Source organism: Hyalella azteca, unplaced genomic scaffold, assembly GCF_000764305.2.
Source record: "Hyalella azteca isolate HAZT.00-mixed unplaced genomic scaffold, Hazt_2.0.2 contig14682, whole genome shotgun sequence".
In the NCBI taxonomy this organism is placed as follows: Eukaryota; Metazoa; Arthropoda; class Malacostraca; order Amphipoda; family Hyalellidae; genus Hyalella; species Hyalella azteca.
The window spans coordinates 17,660-28,179 of NW_025944559.1; the positions used below are offsets into that span (position 1 = coordinate 17,660).

General features: G+C 40.9%; 1 protein-coding gene across 1 annotated transcript; it reads left to right on the forward strand.

The window, feature by feature from the left end:
* Positions 1-1,654: 1,654 nt before the first annotated feature.
* On the forward strand, positions 1,655-8,689 carry LOC108672751 (dol-P-Glc:Glc(2)Man(9)GlcNAc(2)-PP-Dol alpha-1,2-glucosyltransferase). Its single transcript, XM_018160473.2, has 8 exons — positions 1,655-1,990; positions 2,369-2,761; positions 3,036-3,443; positions 4,096-4,258; positions 4,726-4,871; positions 5,161-5,352; positions 5,757-5,852; positions 6,140-8,689. Exons 1-8 carry the CDS (start codon positions 1,766-1,768, stop codon positions 6,947-6,949), a joined length of 2,433 nt encoding a protein of 810 aa, XP_018015962.1. The 5' UTR covers positions 1,655-1,765; the 3' UTR covers positions 6,950-8,689.
* The last annotated feature ends 1,831 nt before the right edge of the window (positions 8,690-10,520 follow it).

A 10,520-nucleotide genomic window follows, 5' to 3' on the forward strand; every position in this document is an offset into this window, starting at 1 on the left:
TCTTCCACTGACAAGCTGAATGTCTTCATAACATCTTCGGCGTCCTTGCCCATACAATATTTGAGGCTGGCAATCTGGATCTCGTCGTCTTCGCTGTCGAGCTTCGTCACTTTCCTGAATGTCATGAAGCAGCTCCTCCAAATGTCCCATTTCGGTTCGTCGAAATTCAACTGATCTGGAGCACGATACTGAGCCATCCTGCATTTAGTTCGAACCGGGGCACCATGTACAGGTAACCAGACAGCGCACCGCTGGCAGTGAAACACAGTGTAACACAGAACGTATACTGGCAAGCGTGAACGAGGTTCAGCAGTCTGCATATGACGAGTATAGAAGGCATACTGACAACGATGTCAGACACATCGCATATCAGCTATTATTCGCTCTATTATGGTTCCATAGAAAGTTGTGCACCTTAACTCTACACATCTTCCCCCTCAAATTGAGCCCTAAAATTAACTAAGAACTATTGAGCAATTAGGACATAAAATTGAAACTATGCTGAACCTTAAAGCTGAAAACTTAAAACTGATACGTATGTAAACTGGATACACTTCCTATTTCCAAACGAACAAGGGATCAGTTTTATTTCATTCGGCAACATCAACTCTGATATCTAATAACAGGTTTCACAATCCTACCATACCTAGTCTTCCTCATAAAATCACCGCCGTCCAAATTTGTGCCACATGCAACAGGAATATTCTGTTGAGGTGCAACAGCTGGCGCAGGAGGCAAGGGCTCCACAGCAGCAGACTCCCCCTCTCCGGCGCGACAGGACACTCCCCGCCCCGAGCGGTCTGCTCCCGTGGCTCCTCAGTCGCTGGTACGTCATCCGGGACAGCTTGCAAGAATTCTCTGTTTCGTACCAAGTACGAGTTCTTCCCCAATCGCGATGCCACAGAAGTTGAATCGCTCCAAGCTTTGTCACCGGGGAGTTTAATTCTGACGGACTGACCATCTCTCAGCTCCGTCAGCGGTCTGGCACCGTGCTGTCTCTTGAAACTTTCTTCAGACTTCACCTTGGCGGTTGAATCTCTATCTCATACTCTGGAGAAATCTGGCCAGTTTGGGGCAAGTTCGGCTGACAATACGGGTAACGTACTCCGTGTGCGTCTACCCATCAACAACTGGGCCGGGGAGCAGCCGGTCACGTCTAACGGGGTGTTCCTGATGGCCAGGAGAGATGCAAAGGGGTCGTCCGTCTGCAGGAGCCTCTTAGCCACCTGCACCGCTCGCTCAGCACAACCGTTAGCCTGAGGGCGAAAAGGGTCAGATACAGTGTGAGCAATACAATATCGGCGTAAACAGGCTGAGGTTGACAACATTACACAGAACTCTTTCGTACAGTTTTATTCTGTAATTTATATTATGTATGTATCATGCTGGTTTTTAAATAATATTTAATACTATTAAGTAAAATCTAAAGGCTTTATCTATAAATTTTGCGGTAGCGCTGTAGCGGCAAAACCTCGTATCGCTACTTAAATATGTAGCGGGCGCTACCGCTCCCGCTACATAGCCTTAAATGTAGTGCCGCTACCTCTACTGAAAATGTAGCGGCCGCTACATGTAGCGTGCTACTGCCCACCTCTGGCCATAGATAATGATCACAATTACTGCCTGTTTTACTTACATCTTACATCTCTTTCAGAGCAGGGATTGATTGAAAATGAATTTTATGGATTAGTTGTGATAATTTTAGTATATGGATACAGCCACTTGTTAATAGAAAAGTCATGAACAAAGTTGACCTAAATTGAAAATGAGGTCATCTAACCGAAGTCCGCCACCTCCATACTCTCCATATCCTGGTGCTTGTGACTCCCAGTGCCACTATCACCACAGTGGGCAGCCGCGCCAGTCTCCTTTTGAGCCTCTGCACCTCCTCCCTGGTGATGTCAACCATCAGCATGTGTGTCACCATAGAATGACTCATGAAGCACACTTCCAACCAACATCTCAGTCAAGTGATGACAATTTCAGCCAGGTTTGTTGATTTTGTTCTCTATCAGATTATTTATTCCTTAATATATTCTCAAATTGGAGGCTAACTTTTTTAATTTGTGTATATTTGCCAATGAAATGTTAAATATAATTTAGAGGGAATCGTAATTGAGATAGAGCTTAATAACTACAAAAAATTTAAATTACTTTCGACGAACAGTGCTTGCTTGCTACCTTGCAAGTAAATTTATTTATAACCATTTTGAAAATTGTATAAGGAAATTTTTTTCATGTAGTAAGTGATGTGTTTTATTTTGTTAGATTTCCCCATGAAAGAAAGAGTTATTGTGTCTGTTACTAAAACAGTTCATTAACTTATTGTAGCTTTTATCCTATTGACCTTTTTTGCTCTTGCCACCAGATTTACTCGACAATGCATTGTGATGCTGTCTCCTCAACCAGCACCACCAGCAACCTGCCTATGAGTGGCTGCAACTTTTCCAACAACCATTCACCACAAAATGGCTATAACAACCCACCAAGCAACCTATTACATGGCAATAACTGTGCTAATCCATCTGAGAACTTTAACAATGAAACAATTGGCATGTTAAATAATTACCATGCCCGTTGGTATAGAAAATATTGTAACTATCGAGTGCCTGCAGTGGTTGTATTTGGTGTGGTTGCAGCCGTGTTCTCAGTAACATACCTGTATATGGTTGTAGTCTACCGGTTGCAACCCAGCCCTGTGGTTGATGAAGCTTTTCACATCCCACAAGCACAAAAATATTGCAGTGGCAAATTTGATGAGGTTTGTTTGAAGTTTAATGTTTAGATAAAGATTATTTTTATGGTCTTCAATTTAATATATTTTATTACACTCCTACCTAATTGATGTATTTGTTGTTCTTTTTCCATTGTTTTTACATGATGGGTTTCTTGATTGTCCATTTTTGTAGTAAGCAAGTGAAGCTAAATCTAACTAATTATGCATGATTGATGATGATTGCTTCTTAAATAAAGTTAATTTCTCCTTAGTGGAAGATATGAGACATTTTTTTATTTGATTGCAATCCATTTTGCAGTGGGACCCGAAGCTCACAACATTACCTGGCTTGTACCTCTTCAGCATTGGGATCACTGGACCCATATCCTGGATACTTGGCAAGGGAGATGGAAAGATGTCAGGTGCTGGCAAAATGAATTCAGACCCAGAATTAATTGTTGACCCTGGCGACCAAAATTTATTTGGCAGCCCTGATGATAAGTTTATTGGGTCCAACAACCTCAATGAAGATGATAATGGCCAATTTATTAAAAGTGACAAAACAATTTTCAAGGATAAGGATGTAGTGAAGAATAAAGATGTGTCAGAATCAGGTGAAGATGACACGATCTGCAGTGTATTGATGTTGCGTCTTGTAAACGTGCTTGTTGCACCGTGTATCCTCCTCACTCTACACAGCTTAATGTGCTTCATGCATGGCACACAGGTAATTGTGTTAGCAATTTAGATTGTATTTTCTCAGCTGTGCTTTTGCTGCTTGTACAGCATCTGAAGATACTACCATAACAAAAAATTCCAATAAAAACCATACTAAAATTTTACTTTAAATCACTCTTATTTACTACAATTACTCTGTTTTACTAAAAATCACTCTCATGTTGAATTTTATGCAGTTTTTAACAGAAATGGTTTATTGGCAGCCATACTTTATTTCTATTTTATTTGAATTAAAACTTGGTTAAATTATTTAGACAAAATGGTAACACAAAATGGTAACAAATCATGATTGTATAATCTTCACTGGTAAACAAAGACCATTCTTTACTTAACATCTAAATATTAAATGATACGTTCAGGAATTAAATGCCACATCCTTCATCAAGTAGTGTCTCAAATGTATTTAGAAGTTGACATTTAAATAGGCAAGGACATGGATCTGGAAGAATGTTTGAAAATTATCTCTCATCAATAAAGCCGATAAACTGTTTGTGTGATTGATTATGATATATTTTGATCCAAAAATTTACTGTAAAGTATTTGTTCACAAATTGTTCCCCTCCTCCCCAAAAAAATGTTTTATGCCAGCATGAAGATATTCTCGAGTGTAAGTATGAAGTGTAGCTTGATTTGCATTACAGAGTAGTGAGTGGTCCTGCCTTGGAGCCTCAGTATCGATGGTTCTCCTACCTCCTCTCTTCTGGTTCTACTCGCTGTACTACACAGAACCACTCTCCACGATGCTGGTGCTCATCATGGTACTTCTCTTCTGCCACAAAAACCATAACATGGCCGCTGCTATTGGTGGGTTCTTAGTCACTTGTACTAACGTGAAGAAATTTCGTGTTGCGAGTATCTCTATTTGTGCTGCAAGAATATATATTTGTGTTGCAAGTATATATATATATAGGTATGTATTTGTGTTGATACAACATTGCAGAAATGTGGCGCCGGTGACTGTTTGATTGTTTAATGCATGGGGTATTTCTGGTTAGTCTATGTTCACATCTTTGCAATTCCTAAAGGAATGTCTCTTTTTATGAGTCAGCAGATTATTGCAATGTGGAAGTTATTCATTTGAAAATGAATTTCGTTTTAACTGAATTTGGATTTGAAATTTTGTTGATGTCTAAGAGAAATTTTGAATGACTCATTGCCTGCTGGCGCAATGAGCAGCCTTATGATGAACCAGAGTGAATGCATGAACATTAAATAATCTCAATAAATAATCTGGTTAATATTGAACTAAGAATGAGCTCACTGCCGACCAGGGGCCGTGAGCATCCTCGCCCGTCAGACGAACATCGTGTGGGTGTTGCTGTTGCTGCTGCTGCGTGCAGTGGACGCGTCCCTAGCCCTCCTACAGGAGTCCTTCTGCCCTCCTCTGCACACCCTGCACACCAAACAGCAATTCCTGGTGGGTGCGCCATCGCTCAGCAAGCGGACTCTAGATGTATATATATTGATTCTGCTACACAGTTATGTGGCAGTCAATACGCTGCGTTAATTCACTGCGTGTTGGCTTTATTCCGAATCAAATGAGGTTATTTTGATTACATGAGGATTTCAGTTACATTGTAATCTCTCGGGAAATAACTTTTCTGCATGGGAGAGCATCAATGCATCACTTGATCCCATTTAATTGTTAACCACGATCTCGCAGTGTGCGCGACGCATCACTTCATTATTGCCACCGTCTCGTGCAGATGTTCGCGCGGCGCATTGAGACGCTGGTCCGCGCAGGGCCAGCGTGCGTGGTGCGCTTCGTGGTGCAGCTGGTGCGTGCATGTCTGTCCTACGTGTTGCTTATGGTCGCTTTCGCCGTCTTCGCGTGCGTCAACGGCGGCCTCGTGGTGGGCGACAGAACCGCCCACCAGCCCACTCTCCACCTCATGCAGGTCTGTGGGGGCACGGCAGGTTTTTCGAGTGGGGCGAGGGGCACTTATGGTCCGTCTTGTCTGGCTGTGTAGACTTGTATGTTGCCAAGTTATTATCACAGAATTTGGTTTAGAAATATTCAAGAAATATGAAGTGGGCCCAAACAATTGAATGTTGATAAATTATTGTGATAATCATTTAATAATTGTAGTCCTATATGATTTTTGTTGAAGAACCATTCCCTAGTGATGTATAGAAGCAAGTAATGGATGCATGCATACGGAGATTTTCTTATGCTTGCTCTACGTGCTGTTCTCAATTTGTTTGCAGATGTTCTACTTCTGCTTGTTCTACGTGCTGTTCTCATTTGTTTGCAGATGTTCTACTTCTGCTTGTTCTACGCGCTGTTCTCATTTGTTTGCAGATGTTCTACTTCTGCTTGTTCTACGTGCTGTTCTCGCCGCTGCTTGCGCTCAACCACTTCCTGCCGTTCGTGTCCCGCTGCTGCGCAAATCCTAAGGTTCAAATACCCTTCTATTGAATAATGAATGAATTAGTATGATATTAATTCAATTATTATGAATTCATAACTTCTTACGGAGTCGACTATTCATTTAAATCTGTTCCTCGATTGTAAAGATCATTGAGAATCTGTTTTGTTATTGAGACATCATGCTATATTTCTTGTATTAATCTATGTAATCATGCAATCTATGTAATCAATTAATCTATGTAATCATGCTATATTTCTCGTAAGTAATCTATGTAATTAATTACTGTAATTAATCTATGATGTTTACCGCACAGACCACCGCCCTGGCGCTCATCACAGTGCTGAGTGTGGTGCACTACAACACGCTGGTGCACCCGTATCTACTGGCAGACAACCGTCACTACACATTCTACTTATGGAACCGTTTCTACGGACCCAACATCTACTTTAGATACTTGATTTCTCCCATCTACATGTACGGAGCATACCTCATTTGGTACGTGAGTTTAGCTCAACGGTCTAACGTGTTCAAGATGATCTACGTGTTTTGTGTTGCACTCTGCCTCGTGCCGCAGAAGTTACTCGAGCCGCGCTACTTCATCCTGCCTTTCATCATCGCTCGCATCCAGAACAGCCCTAACTTCGGCTTTAATAATCTCGATGCTTCAGATGGAGATTCCGCCAGTGCCCGTTTTCCCTGCCTACAAGGGGAAAGTTCAACGAGAATTCCCTCTGAAGGAGCAAGAACGGGAGCCCATTTGAATAGAATGACTGGAAGTCACTCTAGAGTGGACTTTAATTCCGCCAGACATCTTTCTGGTCGGGATGGCTTCAGAGGAGCGCCCCTCTGCCGGCAATCAGGGACCTCATCCACCAGAGGAGTTGGTAGAAATTCCAACTATCGCGGGCACTTTAAAAACTTGTATTGTTGCTGGTACTTTATGCATGGTATCTTGAAGTACCTGCGAGGCAAGGTACGCAGCATCGTCAAATACATGCCAGTAGCGCACATTGGCTGGGAGTTCCTCTACTATCTGACCATCAACCTGGCGACGCTCGCCATCTTTGCCACCAAGACGTTCTGGTGGAAAGACTTCGCTGAGCCCCAGAGAATAATGTGGTGAATGTGGCAGGAGTTGGGGTCCATTTGGTGAATGTGGCATGAGTTGGGGGGGGGTCAATTTGGTGTATTTGAAATGAGTTTGAGTGGATTGATGTGGTGAATAGGGTACGAACTGGAGGTTAATGTGGTGAATGTGGCATAAATTGGGGATTGACTTTGTGAACGTGAGTATAAAATGCTGACACTGTATGGGTAAGTGGTTAAACTGACTCCAACCGAGTCTGGAGATTATTTGTAAGAAAGCTAATAAGTTCCAAGAGGATATCGTTGGGAATTAAAACTTCAATATCCATTTAAATTGGAAAATTCTGGACAAAATACCCACAGCAGCACGCACCCCCATTGTCCCGAGCTTGACGTAATTGTAGCTACAGGCGCAGATTCATTACAGTAGCCTGGTTCGTAGGCTGTATTTGTCTTATTCGGGTGAATAGCAATCAAATACTTAGTAGAGTATGGGTTAGAAATTACTGTGTTGTACAAATGTTGTATGTCTCCGTGAGTGTTAGGACGCCATTCTACAGGCAGCTGAATGTAGAATTCATATTCAATATAGTATTTTAATCATTTATTTGTATTGCATTTATTTATCGAGTAAGCTTTTGATTTTTGTTGCTTAATTGGTTAACCAGAATTTCCGATTGGTGCAATTTTTTATGGCGTAGCTAAATAAGACATTCGTGTACTCCCCTCTTTTCAGACATGAACTCCCGCATTCCTCCATCAGACATGCACTCGCTTGTAAATGTCTGGTTGTAACATTTTATCCGTACTCAGTAACGCGTTGCAACACTAATTAGCACTCAGTATTGGTGTTGCTATTATCACCGGTATCTTATGAACCGGTATCTTAGCTGACTTGTGTTGCTATTGTCGACAGGTGTCTTAGCTGACTTGTGTTGCGATTATTGACAGGTATCTTAGCCGACCTAAGAAACCGACCAAAGAGACATTACGCATGCAGTGGTTTTGTGTTAATTTTGATCAATCGTGTTTCTTGACGTGAAGTTTTTTCTGAAACTGTGTAGCTCGATAAGATTCCGCACGAGTCGTAAGTTGACGTTTACTCTAAGGTGTGCGTATTTGCCGTCTGTTTCGATGTCATGACCTTGATGAATTGTAAAGCTGGTTATCCACTGCTTCCTTTTCTTGCTTAAATTGACAGACTTGATACATCAACAAGTGTTTGCTGCCAGGATACATCACGTGTACATCACGTAAGTTGAGACTCATGATGCTTTTTTATGCATTACGTGATCATCGCAGTTCCTGCTGCACCCGCATGGTTCAAGGGTTGGCGCCATTTGCCCTATCGAGTAACATTTTAAGCTGACATGTACCGTGAGTTACAGTAGATTTTCATTGTTAAGGAGACATTGGTAGTAATGTGTTAGCTTAGATTTTCTTCACTAGTCAACTAGTTAGTCACCATCCCCGCATTGTTTTATAGCGATGTAATCTAAATACAGAAGTGACTAGTTGAGGAAACACTGTCAAGACGGATAAACTGAAATAGCATTTAAAATATTCTATGGATATAATAAAGGCACGCACTTTGCGATATCAAGATTTTGCGCAGATGAACCATTTTATAATATATATAATTCTAAAGATGCATGCCTGCATTACTAGCAAGTAGCAATGTTTTCGTGCAATCAAACTTGTGAGCGTTCGTCGTGATGTTCTTTTTCACTTACTTTCGTACCTTCCTTCATCGGTTTCTGAATACAAAAGATGATCACAAAGTTTTTGGTACCCCCAAGATTTTCACTTCAAATTAAAATGAACTGTCAGTGCAGGCATGAGAAAATACAACTTGAGAGTTCACGAGAACTTACCAGCTATCCCGAGCTAAGATTATCATTATTTACGGGGATGTAATGTAGAAAATCTGTAGATTATATTCAATCTATTTTCCGTAATATCACAGTTCACACATCTTCAATGGGTCGCGTATTTGTTCTCGTTATGAAATTATTATACCAAATGAAATGTTGCTGTGTCTCTGCAGACCAGGCACGCACTGGAGCTCGGTGGGCCAATTAATTGAACAAGTCTGTGGGAATTGACGGCTAGAAATTTGTAGCGTGCATCTAGAGACGAAGGAAATGAATCATTGTACTTAACGCAAGTGCGTGGAATGACAAACAAACGCACAAACCCCATCATAACCCTATATTTACTGACGGCGTATATACTATATTGATTGACGGCAAGTTCATTGAACGAGTATTAAGATACGAATGGCATTGAAGACGGTTAATGTATACGTAGACAAATGGTTAAATAAATCTATTGAACAAATATGACGATAGATTAAGTGGGGTGGCGTGCGTTGCGGACGACCGCGTCCCTGATGACATCTGCGGTCCTGAAGGGGAAGGCGAGCTTGTGGGCCAGCGGCACGAAGACGCGGCAGTCCGAGTGCAGCTGGCGGTACACGAGCTGCAGCACAAGTACACAGCATCAGATATAGGGATTATAATATTACTAGCAGGCTACCCAGGACTTGATAATTCCTGCAATTTTTAATATTAATTCTCGACATTCCTGTAATCCCTAATGCCGTTCATGATGATAAAGGTAATGTTTTCTAAATTAATAAAGACCCCATAAAATCCTTATTTTACATGCAAGATAGGACTCCCATTTATTTTTGTTTCAAAATATAGAAGAAAGGCTTGCGTTATTCAAATATTATTTGTTTGCACCAATTGCAAAAATCAAATTACAATTTCAATCTTTCCTATTCTCCCACTAGGATGGAGTTTTAGGGCATGTAATATTTCAGGTCCGCCCTGACAGCCCCTAAACATTGATGGTGCAAGGCTTTAAAAACACCCAAGAAATGTAACAAATATGTTTATAAGATTACATTCAAATATCAAAAGCTACATTCACTCAACTCATTTTACAATCAAGGTTTGAAATAGTTTAAGAATTATTCCAGCACTCACCAAGAGATAAGAAACTGAAGATGAAATTTGGTAGCAAATTTGTTCACTAAAAGAGGCATCTTTCAATTATTCCTGGATTATTGATCCATGGCAATACAACATATTAAAAAAATTAAATAATAAGCTAGAGCTTCACAAGTACCCATTCTCTCTGGCAGACACTTCCACTAGCTTTTTATAATAACCCTGTTCTCTGGCAGACTGTTTAACAAGATTTCAATAATTACCCGGTTTTCCAGCAGATAGTTAAACTCGAGCTTTATGATTAACCTGTTCTCTGACAGACTCTCCAACTCGAGTTCATTAATTAACCTGTTCTCTGGCAGACTCTCCAACTCGAGTTTAATAATTACCCTGTTCTCTGGCAGACTCTCCAACTCAAATTTAATAATTACCCTGTTCTCTGGTAAACTCTTCAACTCAAATTTAATAATTACCCTGTTCTCTGGTAAACTCTTCAACTCGTACACTAGCTCATCGGTCACTTGCTGCAGCTGTTGCTTCACCTGCCCAAGTCACCAAGATTAGTCCAAACAAATTCCTATACAACTTCTGCTAATAACCCAAACACTTTTCTCCTACAAAGAAGTAAAGATTAGTGCAGAAGAATCAAAG

Bases quoted from the DNA above. Each gene is read 5' to 3' on its own strand.
- LOC108672751 (XM_018160473.2), top strand. From the start codon at position 1,766: ATGAGGTCATCTAACCGAAGTCCGCCACCTCCATACTCTCCATATCCT. The intron at 3,444-4,095 runs GTAATTGTGTTA...TTTGCATTACAG, and splicing joins GCTTCATGCATGGCACACAG to AGTAGTGAGTGGTCCTGCCT. The intron at 4,259-4,725 runs GTGGGTTCTTAG...ACTGCCGACCAG, and splicing joins TAACATGGCCGCTGCTATTG to GGGCCGTGAGCATCCTCGCC.